At 40.8% G+C, this 20,896-nt stretch overlaps 1 protein-coding gene across 1 annotated transcript in view; it reads left to right on the forward strand.

Annotated features, from left to right (window-relative positions):
• Nucleotides 1-20,896, forward strand: part of LOC114557378 (glutamate receptor, ionotropic, kainate 2) — a 214,213-nt gene that overhangs the window by 130,887 nt on the left and 62,430 nt on the right. The window contains exons 11-13 of the mRNA XM_028580809.1: nt 3,078-3,301; nt 12,267-12,385; nt 17,669-17,886. Of these exons, the coding sequence (XP_028436610.1) occupies nt 3,078-3,301; nt 12,267-12,385; nt 17,669-17,886 (561 nt within the window). The remainder of the gene's footprint in view (nt 1-3,077; nt 3,302-12,266; nt 12,386-17,668; nt 17,887-20,896) is intronic.

Raw genomic sequence — 20,896 nt, forward strand, 5'->3', positions numbered from 1 at the left:
CAGAGCTTATTAAAACACACACAATCTGCTCACAGTGTAGATCATTACACCAAACAAAGTCCCAGTTAGGATAAACTTCGTGGGCAGAAAAATAGCAGGTGCTGCACAGCGGATAGTCAATGTTTGACCCAAGAGGGGTCAAGTCTCCCTTAACTGCTTCTGCCCTTGATCAGTGCAGTGATTGGCCGTCGTGACGGATAGTCTGATTCTTTCATGGGTGAAGGGCCCAATCCCCTGCGAGATAATGTTGAGCGTTGGTTTGCCCCACTTCTTGCACATGGTCCGGGCTTGATTTAGACTGGTGGTGATTGTAGCAGACAGGCCCTCAGAAGACTGGGTAGCGTGGACTCACAGAGAACAAGTTGAGTTGAGGAAGACATGCTGAATCGAGCCGAACAAGTTGGAAACATCCTGTCAAAGGCATTTAGCAAAAATTATCGTTGCTCTCTTTAATGCTCAAAGTGGAGCATGTCTAGGGTTGTGTTTGACTACTTTGGATAAATGCAGAGAGAGAGCATGATATGCGCAAGACTTTATGTATCACAGCTGTGAGCAGGAAGCTCAGTCAATTCATCCTAGAGTGATATATGGCAACCTTCATAAGACAAAAAGGGTATATCTTTGAGAAACTAACCACTTGACCTTGCTGTGAATGTTTCGCATTTATAGTCACAATGCAGCCCAAGATTTATTAACTGTCAAAAGCACAACATGGTTACCCCAGATATGGTAACATGACTTTCCGTGGCAGGTTCTATACATCCCTTCTCTTTATCTCTAAAGCACACGTCTCACATATAACCACGACTTCCGTGTTTGCCAGAGAAGGGATTATGCCTTATTATAAATGAGAAATGTCATGTTAAAGCTCAATGTGTAGTGCAAACAGCCGCCTGTGTTCAGAGCAGAAACTAATTCTGTAGGCAAACCTTTTTTTCCACTGCAGGACCTTAAAGCTAGGGGTGCGGACATTTTACTTGTAATTGTACGTGAAGCATTTGCCAGGGAAGCTCTCTGGATTTCTCTGGATACCGGAGTTGGGAAAACACAGACATGTTCAAGTCCTCATTCGTTTTTAGGGAGAGGAAGCCATTCAGAGGGAGCCAAATCAGGGGGTTAGAAATTAAACCGAAAATACCACAAATTGATGCAAGGCACTGGATTTGTTTTTTTAGCCACCGACTCCCAGTGTACTAAAGCAGCAGAGCTTTAGTATACTAAGTGTATCTAATGTTTATGTAAATGTGAAAGAAAATCAATGTGTTTCTTACATTTTGACACATAACCACTTATCTCACTACCAAACAGTGCATAAAAAGGATGTAATTGGTCTGGCTTTGCCTTTTATATGGCGTATATACAAAATACAGTGGAAATGCAAGGAAGAATTTAGGACCGAAGCCTCCCAAGGTTCTTAAAAGTTCATGTTATTGGAAGCCTGGGGAATAGGTTAAGTTCTTGCAGTGGAAAAGGATTATAGGTGTCCCCCAGAACTGCAAATGCACAGTATAATTAAGCAATAGCTCTTGACAGGCCGTGGTATGTTGTGCCTGTTGCACCCACCAGACGTGCCATACAGAAATAGTCAAGGTACAGTAGCTAGGATGGAACAAAATGCCAAAACATCATGTTTGGCCTTTTACTGTCAAAGTACTTGGATATTAACATAATACAAAATATTGTGGCCCAGACTATGTCCTAGTAGCCGAAAGTGTGTTAATACAAATCGTATCATATTAGCTAGACCAGTGATTCTCAAACTGTTTTCAATAATGTACCCCCTTTTAAGCCAAGTACCCTCTTACCAGCGCAAAACATTTGTGGTAGAAAATAGGCTTGCACGATGAATCGTTATAAAATCGCGATCTCCATTCACCCCTGTTCGCGATAAAAAATTTTAATTGACTTCGATTTATTTTTTTTATTTTTCTTGAAAGCATTTGACATTGACATGTTTTAATTATGTTAAGACATGTCCAAGGAGTTCAGATAGAGCCTGTATCAGGGCCATATTTAGTTCAGTGTGTTATATTTCACTATTTTTGGTAGCCTACTGTACTTAAATGGCCAGTATAGACTTTATTTTATTTATTCATTGAAGCCTCTATGTCTACAGGCTTGTGGTGATGCGCAATGTGCTATAGGTGCCAAAAGAAATCTATGTTTGGTACTGCCAATTTGTTTTGTTTTGTCATGGTTCACGTGTGCAATAAACATTACACTTCGTGAAAAAACAAATTCTAAGCTAAAAATTTGTGATTCATATTTTTCCCCGAATTGGTTGATGTATCGCAGTGGAAATCAAACCCAGAACCCCCACACCTAAGGAATGTGTCATATCCACTGCGCCATCACCACCCCAGTTAGAACAACCTTGTAACTGAAAAACATTTAAATGCTACAGTTCAAATGTTAAGAATCCATCACGTAAATAATTTGTTATTTGCTATTATATAGTATAATTATTTTAGGAATTATGCATGACAAATATTTTAAATTAGCATTTTGCAAAACTGTCACGTACCCCCTGCATTAATCCAACGCTCCCCAAGGGGTACCCGTACCCCCATTTGAGAACCACTAGGCTAGACCGTAGAAAGAAAGCAAAAATAAAAGTACTCTAGTTGCTTGTTTACTCCCACAGGCCAACAACTGGATATCAAAGTAGTGTGCAGGGAATTATTGGTACTAAGAGGTTTTTGTTGTAGTTGTGTTAGTCCTCTAAATACTGGTGACCTGTTTCCTGTATGTCTCCCATCATCCCAGTACATCTTATAAAGTATTGTACTGTGATAGGCTACAGCTCCCAGCCATCCCAACAAAAGGAGAAAGTAGGTGAAGAAAAGAAATGAATGCTTTGATTTAGGACCCAAAGGGGGGAAAAAAAAGTGAATTTAGTAGTGGGAGTGTACTTGATGAGTGGAAAGAGAGAGCGCTTTAAATTTCTTGCTAAGTGCCTTGGGACAGACTCTGTAGTGTGTAAAGACCCTGTTTTCTTAATTTGATTGCCTCTAAATGCTTCCTGTGCCTGTGACTTATAGCCTCTCTCTCTTCCCTTTTATGTTTGCTGTTGACAGAGAGCTGATCTGGCAGTGGCTCCCCTCGCCATCACATACGTGCGCGAGAAGGTTATCGACTTCTCCAAGCCCTTCATGACGCTGGGTATAAGTATACTGTACCGCAAGCCCAACGGGACCAACCCTGGGGTCTTCTCCTTCCTCAACCCCCTCTCGCCTGATATCTGGATGTATATTCTGCTGGCTTACTTGGGTGTCAGTTGTGTGCTGTTTGTCATAGCCAGGTAACATGTCACTTTCAGTGATCACAGCCTCAAACAGTCAGAAGCATGCTTAGCTGCCATCGCCCCTCCTCGCCCATCTGACTAACAACAGGCCAATCTCTGTAATTAACAGATCTGCATCCGGAGCACACTGACTCATTGATAGTAAAAACGTACCCCTTAGTGACAGTGCTGACACTAACCAACAGCCACGGATTCAAACTCAGACTCAACGCCACTGCTGTGTAATGCGTTTAATGCAGTTTGACCATGAAAGATGATATAAATATTTGCCTTTTTCACCATTAGACATTTAGGAAGAATACATTTGGTACTTGGCTTGGCTGCTGGGTTACTCCTGGCCTGCTTCTACTCACATTGGTATCAGTAAATAAAACCACAGGAGATTCACACACACACACACACACACACAAACACAAACCTTAGACAGAGAAGGTGTAGGCCTATCAGCCGTTGTAAGGGTTGTGTGTATATGTCTGAGAGAGTGGCAGAAAGGTTGTGCACTCATATGAAGATGTGTGCGTGTGTGTGTGTGTGTGTGTGTGTGTGTGTGTGTGTGTCGAGCTCGGTGTGAACACTGCTGCCCCTCTCCCCCCCCCCTTTCCCTCACTGTCCCCAGTGTCTCCAGAGTTCATGCTGTCTTTTCTTTTCTCTTGTTTCCTTCACCTTGCTTCAAGCACAACTATGACTCAGAGATACATTTTTGTTCTTCTTCTGCTGGTTCACAGTCTCCAATTAACTAGAGAAAAAAAAAAAACTAAAGTCAGACTTACAAGTAGCTGGTTAATTTGAGCTGTCATCTCACCAGATTAGACCTTTTGTTGGTAAAGTGGAGTCGAATCTGATTATAGTCCACTTAACCTTGGTTTAGGATGACAAATGCACTGTACTTTTTGTTATGACTAACTTCTCTATTGTAGCAGTTGAGGATATCAAGATATAACCAAATGTTTATGTCCAGACTACTTTGCTACGCTAGGATTTCGTAGCATACAGAACTGTTAGACGTCAACATCATTCTCATTCCCCACATAACCTTAGATGTGGGGTTATTTTCTGGAGTTGCCTTGGATTACTTTTCTGCGCCAAAGTTCTCTTATAAGTGGGGCTGTGACCTGCAATTTCAGGTCTCTCAGTGCAGTTAATCGGTGCCACCCAAGTTCAAATGGCATTGCACTCTTTCAGAGAAACTAAACTCAAGGAGGGAGTGCTGCAAAGTTTAAATACATTGTTCCAAATGTGTTTGCTATAAACATTTATGAAGAAGTACAAGGTTCTAGAACTCATTTGGAGTTGCACTAATGGTGTTGGTGATGGGAAGTTATAGTACATACAATAAGGGCTATATTCAGTCGTTCTGTGGAGGGTAAGTGTAGTATGCATAGGGTTGGGTATGTTCGCATTTTTTTCCGATACCGGTGCTAAAAGGATACTTTTAAATCATGCCGGTGCCTGAACCGATATTTTAAAAGATTTTTTTTTTTAAACGGCAGTCTGTGACGTTTAAGAACGGCTATTTGTTTATTGCTAAGGCCATATGGTCAAAATTAAATAACTTATTAAAAATCTAATAACAATAAGTTATTTCACGAATAAATTGTAAACGACAAAAACAACCACTAAATGGGAAAATGGTATTTACATTAACTATCAATGCACCACGAGGTTGGCGAGGAGAGTTTCAGGTAAACATACCGTCTGTGTTGTTTTCGGCAGCTAAAGACCATTATACATCCTGCTGTCGGGATCCTCTACAGCAGAGATCTTCAATAGGGGGTCCGGGACCCCTGGGGGGGGTCCTCAGAGTCACTCAATGGTGGCCTCCAAATTATATTATATATTATAGTTTTTTTTCAAATTAAAAAGTCTTAACATGAATCCAACATATTATTAGCAAATACAAATCCCCACTAATGATAGGCTTACTGGCCTATAGGTAAGGTAGTCACTAAGGTAGCCATCCACAGATCCTAAGGATTCCCTGTGCTACATGTATGTGTAACATTAAAGGTCCAATATGTAATATATTTACTGTAATAAATGACCCCAATGCGTCATCAGATATTAAGGAAACATGCTAAATTGAAATACTATCTTTTCTGACAACAGTGCTAACGGGATTTCTCTTTGTGTTTTGGCCTGTGTGTTGGCATCAACTGGCCAGTTTGACAGCCAAGCCGGGGTTGCCAGATATACCGGTAAAAACGCAAACCCAGCGCGCTGAAAGCAGCAAACAAACGAACAGGATCAACAGAAATAGATTCAACCCGACCTAAAAATAAAAACCACGGCAGGTTTCTAACAGTTGCGTGACCAGAGATGTAACAAACCCCGGGTAAATATATGTATTTGAATATTATTACATATTACACCTTTAAAAGATGATTTATAAAATCATGCCAGCAGTTATTAATTTAATAACTTAGTATTCTATGCACTAAAAATGTATGTAAAGGCTTTAGGCCACCCTATATGTTATCGTAGGCCCAGTTTAATATGCAACTTTATCTTATACAATATATGTAGTAGGCGGTCCCTGCTCTGTCTCTCTTTTAGTTAAGGGGTCCTTGGTTTAAAAAAATGTTGAAGACCCCTGCTATACAGTGAAATACAGTCACACTTTACACCGTTTAACGTTAGCGGTCAGCATTTTAACCGTGTTTAATCCAGCTGCTAGCTGTCAAGTGTAGTGTTAACTAATATCACATGCAGCGATGCTTCTGTTGCCTCTAACGTTTGTTTTGGAGCACCAGAGAGAAGTGCAGGCATTTAAGTGGCACCGAAATGAGGCATCGAAATCCGATCCGGTAGATACCGGTCGTTTAGGCACCGTTTCCTTCTTAGCACCGGGTCTCGGTACCCAACCCTAAGTATGGGTAGTGCACTGTACTGATTTATAGTAAGAAGCCATGATAAAAGTGCATATTATATCATATAATAATGGTGCTTTAGATTAAAAAAAAAACAGCTTATAAATAATCAGAGCTGTTTTCATCTAGTCTTTGTTAGAGCTTCTACATCTTTGCACTGCTGGTTTCACTGAGACTTATCGTGACCTAACCCTAACCCTACTGTAAGTAAATCTAGCATAGATTGGTAGCTGTTGTATCTAAAATGGACACAAGCAACTCCGCGTTACGTTATTTGCTTTTGTGTTCATCTACTCCACAGTTTATTGTGGTGATGCAGCTGACATCAACAAAGCTTTGGCTGGTGAAATGATGCAACACATTATTTGCATCGGCTGTCTTTCCTCTTTTTTTTTTTTTTTAAGTGTCTTTGCTCAGACAAATCCTTTCAGTTGATGAAACTAGGCCAATGTTTTCTCACACTCGGTTGATTGCGTGGCTCTTGCTTGTTCGCTGCCATTTGAAGCATGGTGAAGCAAAAAAAAAAAGAGAAAGAAAAGTTCATGTTAACTCTAAAACTTTTGGGAGACATCGGTTCTCTTGCGGCCGTGACCCGACAGTTTTACAGTTAACGCACATGTGTTTTTCCGATGTTACTGGCAATATGATCACACAAGACAATAAAAAGCGGCAACTGTCATCTAAGTTGGCTCAGAATATGCACCTATCTGTATTTAATATCATAATAAGTAAGTGCTTGGGTAAGTGTGCAAATTCCCCCCTTACTTTATTCCTTCTTTTCTCCTCTATACACAAATGCATGCTGGGCTACAGTTGCATGTTTTTTTTCTGTATAGTGTAGCACATAACAGTCTCACAAAATTTCATGAAATGAGAAGTCTAAAAGGCAGATTACGTAATGTGAACAGAAGATGCGGAGATAACGTCCCTCCACCATGACAGGATTTTGTGACAATTTTTATATGTTTATAAAATTTCAGGCATTGGGGAAAAGTGCAGTTGAACTGTCGTAGGAGTGTACATATATTCTAACTTTCCTCCCCCTGTGGTATGTGGCCATGCAGATAGTTTTGATTTTAGTTCCTTAGCTCCAACACAATGGAGGGGAATGGAATTTAGTTTACGGTGCTACTAGTTCAATAGGCATATCTTGCCAGAAAGAATGTTGTTATAGATCATCCACAGACCTAGCTGTCAGCAGTTTTCACTGAAGCTACATTCTACAGAAGAAATAGTCTTTGTTTAAACTAAAAAGATCTGTGAAAATCCAGAGATAAATGTCTTAAAACCATTTTTAGAAAAAAATGGAACTTTCACACAGGCCACAGACTCAGTGTTTGTGTCACGTTAAAAATCTGTAAACGGTAACTTTACTTAACAAACGGAACTAAGTCACGTTCTGCGTCACGTAGGTAATCACGCCATGTACGAACGCATGGAAGTGAAGTAACTAGGGCTAAACCATTTGGGGAAAAAAATCTAATTGCGATTTTCCTGCTAGATGTTGCTATTACGATTTGATTTGCGATTTTTCTTTTTTTAGCTACATATTGCACCTTGTACGATCATGTTAAATAAAATAATACAAAATAAATGAAAGATCCACTGAAAATAGGACATTTCAGTAAACGATCTGTGATATGTAACATGATTCCAGCATTTATCTTATGAAAAAAACAGTATAATAATGAAGAGGAATAAAAAATGTGAAATCAAGTGTTACACCAAACATTCACTTATATGTTTCAAAACACGATTTTGATTTGAAAGCGATTTATCGTTAAGCCCTAAGAGTGACTTAACAAATGTACTGACTTTAACCCAAACCAAGATATTTTTCTAAACCTAAGTAGTTTTTGTGCCTTAACCTAACCACACTGCGACCATTCCACATCGTTAACGATAAAACCGTAACAGTTACATTTAGGTAAGAGGACAGAAAACGCTCACGTGGGTCGTATTTCCTGCCACCTCTAGGGGGCGCTGATTTATGAAACGCTCCTATGGGTCGTATTAGAGGGTAGAAACAACCAACCTATGTGGTGGTATAGTTTGGAAGACTTTTGGCTATTATAAATAGCCTAAATTTGGCTACTTATTAATACAACCTTTTGGCTCTAAACCCTTATAAATCAGATATGATTTATAAGGGTTTAGAGGGCACTTTATCCATAAATGCTTTGGTAAAAGTTTGATTAGGTTTAGGCACAACAACTACTTGGATACGGTTATGGTCAGATCTAGGCATAGAGTTAGGGTTCAACATGGTTAGCTACTTGGAAAATTTTGGTTTGGGTTCAAAACTGCTTAATTCAGGTCAATTTTACAGTTAAAAGAAGAACTGGTAGGTTTCTTATTCACGTGGACATAAGACGTTGCATCTTACTTAGATGTAAACATACAAGTTGGTCGTTTTTAGGCATTTGCATAAAACATTGGATGCTATCAATCTCTGCTTATTCTACACACCCCATACATAGCCTTATTTATCCAATGTCCTCCACTTAATCCTCTCATGGTGGTGAAATGTTTTTCCTTCACTGTCTGTTCACATACATCGTTTGTATGTTAAGAAGTCACACTCATTTCACAAAAGTTGGTGAGACCAAACTGTCTAGCAAATTGACAGGCAATACCTAATACTGTAAGGTTTAGTTCCACTGTGCACTTATATACTGTTTAATATATGTGTGTGTACACATTACACATTTTATCTATGTATGCTTGTGTTTGTGCTGTACTGTGTGACTGACTGTTTGTATGAGTGAGAGACTGACAGAGACTGAACTCTAGGACTGACACACACAGTGCTAGAGTTAGAGAAGCTTCTCTTTGCCATGGATAGGCCTATTCTACATGTGTGCACAGCTAAAACCACATGGCTACTCTGTTGTACTGTCACCTGCCCTGATATCTCCAGTTACTGATGTTAATGTCACCAGTTGCGAATTGCTTTTTATGTTCCCTCTAATGACATAGCACTGCTGCTACTTATGGCACAGCTGTTGCATTATCACCTTGTTACACTTTGGGGAATCAAAGTCCGGACATCCTACACATCAAGCGAACTTTCTTAAATAATGACAGTAGTCGATCGGAACGTTTTTCTTTCTCTAAATAACTATGACTCATGATATTGGCATCTTGTTTTCACCTGTCTTTACCAAAATTGCAATATTTCTCTGTGTGCGAGTCTTTATTTCCTCACATCAAAGTGCAATATGTCTTTGAATGAAACAAGTTTGGTTAAGTGCTTGCTCATATTAAAGGCACAGCCTCATGTTAAAATTCTCCTCTGAATCCCATGCAGACCTCTAATTATATCAGACCTCTAATTATATGTATTATAATTATTATAGATATTCTGGATACACTCTTTTTCTCAAAAGCTAATATTCTGAAAACACAACTGGGGAACTGAGGCTTAATAAGTCAAGAAAATGTTAACAGTTCTCCTTAAATACATACAGCTAGAAGGAAATGCACTCGGAGAGGGCAGATTCAGATCCGCTTAAACAATTTATGGATTCTTCCTTGGCCCTTGGTACACCCTTCCACCAAAATCGGGCCGGTAGATATTACGTCATTCCTCTGACAGACAAACAGACAAACAAACCAAACTCATAACACAACCTCCTTGGTGGAAGCCTTACATTAGTGTCTGGTAGGAAGCTGCATTCTGTATATACGGTACCATGTACAGTGTACCAGAGTTAACAAACCCAACTTGTACATTGCCGGTGTTAAGTAGGGCTGCACAATTAATTGCAATTGTATCGAAATCGCAATATGGACTAGTGCAATATCCAAATCGCATATTTGTTAATGGCAAAATATGTGTCAAACCATTCTGAATGTAAAGTATTGTGGTGCTGCAGAGACGTCCCGGCCTCCAAATCCTACCCTACAGACTAAAGAAAAAAAAAATCTTTGTTTGGTACAGATCCTCGCAAAAATCACACCATAATCACTTTAATTTCTTTCAATGTTAATCATTTTCAATGAAAATGAGAGTAATTATACAAGAACGATCATTTCCTCCAATATTGTGACTCAATCACTTTATCAGTCAAAATAATTAGATATTTTCCTCATATCGTGCAGCTCTAGTGTTAAGCCAATACACAACCAATGATTTAGCTTGCACTCTTCATTAGTAACATTTTCCAAGGCACACCATCATGTTTTATGTTTTTTAATGTTCTCTGCCTACCTTCCAGGCAGCTATTAATTTTGTATTAATTATTGTCTGTACAGAATGGAAATCACCATATAAGACATAGACATATAAAGTCTATCATCCTGTGACTCTGTTGATTCATGTCCCCTGACATTGGCATTATCAGGCATTAACATCGCTGGAGGTTTCTGCTTGGTGACCCTGTCCCTGTAGAAAGATAAAAGCCTCACATTGTTTCTGCGCCGCTGGTGAATTCCTCGCCTTTCTTTATTTATATTTTTTTTCCGTCCGCGCTTATCTCTTCTCTGACCTTGCTCAAAGTTTCTCCCTCTGCAGCACAGATTATCTGAGATAATGTAAGGGCAGTGTAATTGGATCAAAATGACAGCAAGCGGGGCCAAGCAGTGCTACAGTGAGAGACAGGTTAAGCTGTTGTCTCCTGTAAACGCCATTGGTTTAGCATTCCCTGACCCATCCAGCAGCAGCAGTCTAGCCAGCCACTCCCATGATCTAGCACGGCAGTGACAACTTCGCTCGTCCATGTTCATGGCGAGCCGTAATTGGCTTTTCGCGACGCGATTGGAGGAAACACACCCAGAGACCTCTGCGCAAGGGATTGGGGTCACATATTCACGTATGCCACGGCAAGGGCGCAGTTCAGCTGAACTCAATTTGGCATTGCAAATTGACAAGCAAGCAAATCTGGGGCAAATTGAGTGAGCGGATGGATTGATTTAAGGCCAAGGATTCTCTTAAAGCAGAAATAAGGGGGGACATTCAGAGGTCCTTGAGCACTGCACAATATCCCCCTGTGAGTGTTGTAGGGGTGGAAAAGAACACCACTGCTAGCCCATTAGTCAATGACAGAGTACAGTTATGATGCTGTCATTTCATCGATACAGCCATACATCTTCATATAGAGTTTGCGTATTACAGTATTCGACCCGTGCTACTGTATTATAACCAAAGGACAATGGATCCAAACCTTCGACACGCGGCGGCGTGGCACTTTGATCTGCATTATCCTCCATCCGCTCGAGGTTATCGTTCTTGACTTCCAGCGCAGTAAATCTACATTATGCATTGCAATTTGATTAGTCAAACCCTCGTGTCTGTTAAACAGCTTGAGTCAAGATAGGGCCCTGGTTTCCCCCCCTCTACACCAGCACACACCAAATCAGGTCAGAATGCTTAATTGTAGACCAATCAACCTTTACTAATGTAATGTCACTTTTATTTGATATGAATAAATGAGAAATCTCTGCTTGAGGAGTGTGTCGAGTGAGGAGGGTGTGGGGGGGGGCGCCGGGGCCGGCGTGGGCATGATGGGAATGAACCGCTTGATCTGCTGAATATTAATGCTCCTCTAAGATTATAAGGATTATTAGTTCTTTTCTCGGCTGACAATGGAGTTATTTTCAGACCCCATCGATTAAATTACTGAGGGAACTGCCTTTGATATGAGCACTCCCACATGAGGAGCCACCTTTGGAATATGAGTGGTGTGAAATCGAGCAAGTATAGTGTCTTTTTTAATTCAAACGCACACAAGAGAGATTTAGATGAGCAGTCATTTCTCAGGCTTTATTTTGACTAATAGATTATGACATAAATAAAATCCTAATCATCATTTTACAATAATTCATGTAATAAACTCTTAACGTACTAATCCAGTTAAAAGCATAGCAATCTGAGGTATGAAGACATAGAAGTGCTTCTTGATTTGGGAAGTGTCCTCAGGCATGATTTGCAGCGTCTAATCCCTGGACATGACTAAGTAACCCTTTGTTTTCTCTCTCCTGTCTCCCCAGGTAGGATGACATCTCTCGGTCTCTTTAATTGTTTACTCTTTTGTCTTTATGCAACTGCAGTAAACATATATATGTGTGTTTTTGTTCTCTGTTAATTGTCACAGGTTTAGTCCCTACGAGTGGTATAACCCCCACCCTTGCAACCCAGACTCGGATGTAGTGGAAAACAATTTCACCCTGCTAAATAGTTTCTGGTTTGGAGTTGGAGCTCTCATGCAGCAAGGTAGACGCCTCTGCCTGCCCCCCTTTTCTTAGCACAAGTCCCACTTTTTGCTGGGGGTCAACCTTGCTCTTTAACCAGGCCCGTGACCATGCATGGGGGCCTCTGTGCATGATGCTAGATGCTTCTCAGGTAGAGTCCAGCAGGATGGACTAAGTGTGGGATTTGAGTGATGCAATCGATGACTAAGGATGGTGCTCCTGCATGCTTCCCTTCCCCATGCTTCCTAACTCCTCCCCCCACCTTTTTCACAGCCATCGAAACAGGTAAGTGGACCAACCCAGAATACCTGAGATGAATCAAATGAGTGAGATTGAATGAGAATGTGAACTCAGCAGCTTACCCTGCCTGTTTAGATTTGTTTCCTTCTGCCAAACCAATGCCATATCTTCTCAACTAGTTGGCATATTTAGGAAAAAAAACAACTAAAGTTGAACAGAAAATGGAATGTTATCACTGTAATAATGTTTACATGTCTTATATTGTTTAGAAGGCATGTCACAGTGGGAGATATGTTGCATTTTTTTTTAAATTTGCATTTCCTCCAAGGCAATTGACAATGCAACATTATTATATATTTTTACAACAGGTAGTGATGATTGTAGGGCCTTGAAAGCATGATATATAAGTCTGTGTGTGTCCTTGCATCTAAACAGTGCAATGGAGCACAAAAAACTAGCTGCTATAGTCGACGCTGTTTTACAGGGTCAGTTTACCCGCATCACAAGAAATAAATGCTTAAAAAAATCTCCCTTACCTCTAGTGGTATCTAGCCATAAATATCTGTCTCTGGCATTTCTGCCTCCACCTTAAAACAATGGAGGTGGATGGAATTTCATTTGTGGTACTTTTGAAATATATATATCTATATATGAAACAAATAAGAAGCCATACTCATTTCAATCTTAAAATCAACCATATTGTGAATTCCGACAACAAATGAATAGTTAATGTTGAACTTTAGGCACCGCTGAATCATCAAATTTACTGACATATTTTAATTCAAAAATGTATTCAGAAAACAAAAATTCAAGATTAAAAATTCAAACTTGATTACTTGAACTTTCACATTTGTAAATGTTTATTTTTGACCTTGGAAACAGTAGTCCAGTAGTTTTTTTTTTTTTTTTTTTTTTTTAAAGAGCTTTCAATCATATTTCATACTGTATGCAGTATACCCCACACGTTAACACTCCATCCATAACATGTGGTTGAAAGCTCCAAAAAAAGTGAATAAGTGGACCTTGAAATATATATTTCTTACACTTTTCTATCTGAATTTGAGAGAACTGAAAAACGCCACTTTAAATCACTTACTGGATGTTTTTAAGAAAATGTTTCTTACAAAATCAAATTATTTTTCTGGTATTTGCTTCTGTAGATTACATTTTTTTAAATCTACGGCGACATCTGTTTCCAGACATCGGTGTTCCAGGTACTCTGGATATTCCACATAACACAGCACACTTCACCTTCATCATTGTATTAGACAGATATCTCGAAACTTGGACAAATAGGAGTGAAACTATCTGCCCTGTAATGATGATACTACTAGAGGAAAGGGAGATAATGTGTTTTTGTGGATGGAACTGACTCTTTCAGTCAACAGACATCGCAATCTTTCCTACGATTTAGTAGCTGATAACGTATCCCCTGTTGGCTGGTTGCATGCTTACTTATTCTGCATGCTTACTAATATCCCTAAATTAGCTACACGTTTTTTTCACAGATTTTCAGAGTCCTAGGATGCAAATATTTGAATTATTTAAAATCAAAATGTGACGACAGGTTTGACTGTAACCTCACCCCAACAAAGAAAACACCCAAATGATTTTATGATCATTGAGCATAGAACACGTTTATAACTAACGAGGAGGTGTTCGAGATCTTTGTAAATGTCATGCATTTTAGCAACTACAAATACAGTTAGGGTTGTTTGGAAAGCCAGCAGAACATGTGTGTAAGGTTGCCCAGTTGAGAAGATGTGGCTGCGGGCCAGAAGGCTATGGGATTAGAACGAACACACAGTGTCTGCATGGCACCGTGCTGGTCTGCAATGTAGAGAGGCTCCCCTGCCCAGCGGCGTGCCCCGCCCCCCAGAAAACTGTGGGATGTGCTGTTTGGTCATGACGTTACCTTGGGTACATGACAGTCAGCCCCAACCAGGCTCTGTTTGGGTCAACCTTGCCTCTCTGTGTGGGTTGCCCCTCTTTTCTGTGTGGTTTCTGAGGTGAAACAGGAAAAGAAGCTGGGAGCTGGTAACATGTTCCACTTTTAATCAAACCTGCATCTGATAGCTGGCCATGGGTCCGAAACAGAACAAGCAGAATTCAATGTACTGATGAAAATGTGTATGTGTTCATGCCTGCTACCTTGATTTTTGAATATGGTTGTGCTTTTATGAATGGGCAAAGTGGGTGGCTGGTGCCCCGTGCTGGGTGACACCGATACTGGGGTTGAGCCATGTCCGACAGCGGGGATGGCTGGTGGCTAATGAGAGGTTAAACAGACAATGACTACGTTTACATAATATTCCGGATTTTGCCCTTATCCTGAAAAAGACAGTTTAATTCATGTTTTCACTTTCAATCACTCAAGTGATAACACTTAAGTTTTTGTTGCTACTGTAGTAGCAGCGCTAGCCTTAGCTTTATGAGGGCCCACTGTGAGATTAACATTTAGAGGCGTCCTCCACACAATTACTTCTTAACTTTTGAAATAACCTTCACTTAATGTATTTAACATTTTTAAGTAATACATTTTCTGCTCATCAGATAATCAGTCACACACATTTGCACTCCGATGCGCTTTGAGTAGTCGTTGAAACTAGAAAAGCGCTATATAAGAACAGTCCATTTACATTCAAAAAGAAAAAAAATAGCTTTTTACTATCCTGTAAGGTTATAGTAATGAACAGCCATCAATACATTAGAATAAAGCACTAATGGCTAATGTTGCTGATCTGGGAGCTGAGGCCGTGTCTCAATAGCGGTGGGCTTGAGCTGCAGTTGGCTGTCATGTCTTTCGCTGCACGCTCCCACTCCTAGACAGCTCTCTCGGGGGATTGCAAGAAAGAAAGAAAGTTTGATGAAATGTGAGTCTCTCACAAAGGGAGTGGAGCACAGAGTTCTTAACCTCCTATATCTCTGGCTCTTTATCAGCTTTCCCTCTGAGTGAACGTGCAAAATCCCAGCTTTCAATTGCTTAAGCCGCTTGAGGAGAATAGTCCTGATATAACCCAGGCCCACCTTCTTTCACCCGGACGACATACCTCCCCTTCTCACTCCCTCCCACTCTACCCACGCACATATGCTCCTTCATGCTTTGGATACATTTGGCATAAAACCTGAGCAACTGATGCAGAGTTAAGCTAAATAACTGTATGTTGACAGTGCCAGCCATAACTTAAAGTTTATTTCATAGGAATTGCTGCAATCAGTGGAGTCACTCGCTGAGATTAAGGATATCCCCACAGATCTTTATGTCGAGTTTAGCTTTTGACATCTTTGACCAGATTTGATCTTTTACCAGAGAGCTGAAGAGTCTAACATATGGCAAGGTAACATTTAAGCTGCGTGCAATCCATTTAACTCTGATATAGGTACGTAGGTACGTACGTATGTAGGTACGTATGTAGGTACGCGTAGATACAGACCCTATGGGATATCCTGATGTGACCTCACCAGAAACTTCACGTCGCTGCGTGGCAGACCGCAACAACTGGGTATGGTCTACTTGGCTGTGGCTTGGTTTCGTCGCATTTCCCCCTACTCATTTCCTGGGTTCCCCTCCTGCGTGAACAACATGACATCGAAGAGAGGGTTAACTTTTCTTGCTACAGCTTTTCAGGTCAGAAATCACAGGGGAGAAACTTTGTGTTCTCTGTCTTCACCGCTGGAGTCTGGTACTCGCTCCGAAGCTAATCTCTCTCGCTTTACCACACACTCCCCACGCATACCCACATACCAGCTCTGCTATTCTCTTAAAGAGATACGCTAGAATGACGCAGACACAACAGCACAAATGTATAAAACCTCACAACGGCATAAGCCACTTACTGATGTCAACAAATAGATGCAGACAGAAACTAAACCAAATTACTTCAGGGATGGGATTTTACCTTCATCATCCATCACGGTCTCAACAAAAAGTTGCTCTTTGCATTCATCTGCAGTAGTCTGCTCTTGTGCGTCCATATCTCTACTCTAGCACTCTCTTCCTCTGTGTCTACCCTCAGGCCAGCTCATATTAAGTCAGGCATGTCCTCAAGTCTTAGCATCTAATCAAAAAAGACTAATGACAACCTGTGACTAATGCCTTGCTTCACAAAAGATGGTTTGCAGACAGTTGCAAGACCAAAGTCTTAAATGGTACAAATACTTTGTCTCCAATGAACTGTAAATATTTCTCTGGTCAGCAATGGGGCAAGGTTTGGTTGGCAACCTTCTAAAGAATAAGTCGTTTTCTACTAGCTACCATCTCAAATCTAAACACTGTCATAATATGTAAAGACTGGATATCTTGCAAGGTCACAAATTGCAAGACTTCAACTAGATTTGTTTCGAAAAATGTAACCAAACTAGCTAGCTACCGCTAGCGTTAGCTGGTAACTTAAGGGAAAGTTTGACAATTTTCTGTTCTTCTGTACATGCAGATGAATGGTGTTGGCAGTACCCGGAGGTCTGCGTTTATCCGCCGGTAAAACTCTGGTTGGATGACATGCTTCAGTGGGGTTGGAAATCGGCAATTTCCCCTCTTTAGCATTTAACTTAGCACGGCGACATAGCAACCTAAACAACTGACTCTAGTCGTTTGCCACTTCCTGTTTGGTGCTGGTGTTGTTGACAGTGTTCACATGATTTAACTTCACTACCAAGACAACTTACGATAATATCAAACACGTAACACATTTTGTCGGATTGTCAAGACCGGAAAAAGACTACCGGACCAAACGATTGAGACGACCGGAGTGCGCCCCAACTCTAACAAGACTCTGATGGTTTCATTCCGACATCGGAAAATAGTCTGCGACAGTGGAATCGCTTGAAAAGTTGTTTAGTGTAAAGTCGGCATAAGACTAAATACCAATCCCCAGTTCCAACCATGAGGCCGCCCACGCCCACCCACTTTGTGTGTATGTGAGTGTGTGTGATCCAGGCAGCAGATGCAGAGGCCTAGCCTGGCCCGGCCTGGTCTGGTCTGGTCTAGTCTGGCCTGGGTGCTGCCCCTTTCCCCTACCTAATGCTGTACCAGGCCTCACCAGCCTCCTCTGCTCCTCTCGTTCAGGATCTGAGCTCATGCCGAAAGCCCTCTCCACCAGAATTGTAGGAGGAATCTGGTGGTTTTTCACGCTTATCATCATCTCCTCCTACACGGCAAACCTGGCGGCCTTCCTCACCGTGGAGAGGATGGAGTCGCCCATTGACTCTGCTGACGACCTGGCCAAGCAGACGAAGATAGAATACGGGGTGATAGAGGATGGATCCACCATGACGTTCTTCAAGGTTAGTTACAGCTGGATATCATTAAACCAACTACAGTCTTTTCTAGTTTAGTATTTAATAGTAAATACTGTATTTATAGTATAATACTTACAGATATACTGTACATATAGTGTAATACAGTTGTTTTTTTTTCATTCTTAAGATGGAAAAGTTATTTTATGGGACACTAAAACTCTTCACTTTAACTCACACTAATGAAATGCTTATATGGTTGGTTCCCAGTGATCAACCTCATGCAACCACTGAATTAAACAGAACACTTCTTTATATCTGACATTTAATCAATGTCAAACTCTAACCCACTTAACCTTTCTTATGTTTGCTGTACTTAACACCAAATTTAGACATTTCCTTGGGAAAAAACTTCATAATTGTTCATTGTTTATTATTTTGTTGAAACAGTACATGTGCTTTAGAATTATACTTTAATAATGTTGGATTTTTAAAATCAGATTTAGAAAAATATTGGTCAAAATCACTAGATGTAGACCCTACATTTCCGTATCAATATCAATCACTTTGTAACATGTACTTTCAGTTAAAATGTACGAGCCCAAACCTATAGATTACAAATCACTCAAATGATGTTGCCTGAGTAATTTTGTCATCAACACGTTCTCTAAACTTAACATGTCAATTTTTAGTACCTTCCAAAATGCCTATAGCTGTTAACTAAATGTTTTTTATCTGCCACCTCTATGGCTCAGTCATGTTTATGCTATTATGCTACTTTCACATGTGTTCTGACAGATATTATTTGCTTGACCAAGAAGTCATTTTCATGTGAGGATTGCCACAGAAACCATTTTAGACATTTACAGTTTTACAAGAGTGGCCCTTAAAGGTAACCTGACTCTGCCAGAGTCCATTGGAGAACTTTTGGGAAGGGGCGAAAATACTGGTTAGCTGATTGGATAAACCATCTGTCTATCACCACCTATGTTGGTGATAGATGGGCCAAATCAACCAATCAGATCAAACTCTTGCCGAAACCAGTCGGGAGAAGAGCAAAAACATCTTTTCCTCTGAGAAAAGCCTCCAGTGCCGTTTTTTTGCTCTTCTTTCAATGAAGGAATACTTTCTAATTTGGATAAAACTTGCGCGATAGCTACGCTCATCTCATCCGTGAAAGCTGCCATGTTGTTTAGACTGAACAGTTGCTTCTCGTTGCATCACACCTAAACCCGCCTCAAAACCAACGCTGATTGGTTGGTTGTTTGGCGAACGGCGCCAAATTCTCTCTATCTCAAGATGCCAGACTGATCTGAGAGTGGAAAACTGGAGCTCGCGAGATCAGGACGGTCTCACGAGGCTACCTTAAAAGGTGCCCTGTCACATGTATTTCATTACTTTGTGGTAATGTCTGAAGTTCTTCCATGGACTCTGTAACATCTTTTGTGGAAGAAATGCCTCGGTTACCTTGTTTCAAGCCATTCTAGCGTGGTATAGAAAGCCTACAGGAAGACTCAGCTCAATTTGTGCCAGTTCTCATTAATATTCAACGAGCTAAGCTGCTTGACAATAATTGGCTAACAGCTAGCCAATGAGATCCTGGCTATCAGCATCCTTTATCCAGCGCAACTGGGTGAGCTCATGAATAGTAATGAGCTCAGACAACCCCACGTCAGACTGACCAGCTTTTGTAATTGGCCTGATTTCTCTGCTTATTTCTTTTAAGTGGCTAAAGCTGACATTTTCACATTCACGACATAACACAAACACATATAGACCTAACATATTTTAAAAAAATACAAGTAAAAACTGTTTTGTGTGGCAGGGCACCATTAATAAATGACAAGGTGGCTATCATAGTTCATGGTAAATACTGTGACACATGCAGCATCTATAGCTAATGGTTTTTAAAACTTAGCATCAACTGTCTAATTTTAGCTACACTGGCAGCGTGGCTCTTTGGATGAAAATGTCCCATAAATCAGTCGGTCAGTCAGTCACTTCCTTTTAGGAAGAAACCTTGAGTGGTGACAAAAAAATTCCTTTTAGGGAGAAACCTCGGACAGACCCAGGCTCTTGGTAGGCGGTGTCTGACGGTGCCGGTTGGGGGTGTGATGAACAATGGCAATAACAGTCACAATAAAGATAATGGAACAATGACCAGAAATAGTATTTGTAGTAGTTCATGGCATAGCAGGGCACTGCAGGGCGTTACAGGACGTAGCAGGGCACAGCAGAGCATAGCAGGGTGTAGCAGGACGCAGCAGGAAGTAGCAGGACACTGCAGAGCATAGCAGGACATAGCAAGGGCTAGCAGGATGCAGCAGGAAGTAGCAGGGCACTGCAGAGCATAGCAGGACATAGCAGGGTGTAGCAGGACGCAGCAGGAAGTAGCAGGGCACTGCAGAGCGTAGCAGGGTGTAACAGGGCATAGCAGGGCGCGGAGCAGGACCACTGGCTTAGCTGTAACCATGATTTAGGTGCCACCCTAATCCAAGGAAACATGCTGGGCAAAAGAAACACATACTGTAATGTGCTCTTTGTGAGCACGATATTAACTCCAATAACAAAAGGTGTTCAACATAGATTTTGACACAAGGCCACTCAACAAGACAGGGCCTCGAGATTAAGTAACAATGCAGAAATTGCCTAAATTGATTGTACATATTGGTGAACGTTTTTAATTATTGAAAGTACCAAAAAAATCTATTGACACAGTGAATCGGAAGCCTTTGGGACCACTGAGTGTCTGGGGCTCAGAGGCTGTTTCCCACTTTGCCCAGTTGGCGTTCCAGCCATAGTAAAGCTATAGTGCGCAACTATTTTATATTAACATGAACATCTGTAACATAGATACCCATTGAGTTGATATGAAGTTTATGAAGCCTCTAGCTCCATAAAACTCTCTGTGTACTTTTCAGTGGGGAAAATGGTGTCTTTCGTGCGCAGCAGCTCGAGTTATACGTTTTATGTCACCGCTGAGAAAGGACAACAGCAGCGTTCAGCTTTGGAGACAAAGGACATAAAAATGACAAGATAACCTCTTCCAAAGAGTTTG

This window comes from Perca flavescens, chromosome 6 (genome assembly GCF_004354835.1).
Source record: "Perca flavescens isolate YP-PL-M2 chromosome 6, PFLA_1.0, whole genome shotgun sequence".
NCBI lineage: Eukaryota > Metazoa > Chordata > Actinopteri > Perciformes > Percidae > Perca > Perca flavescens.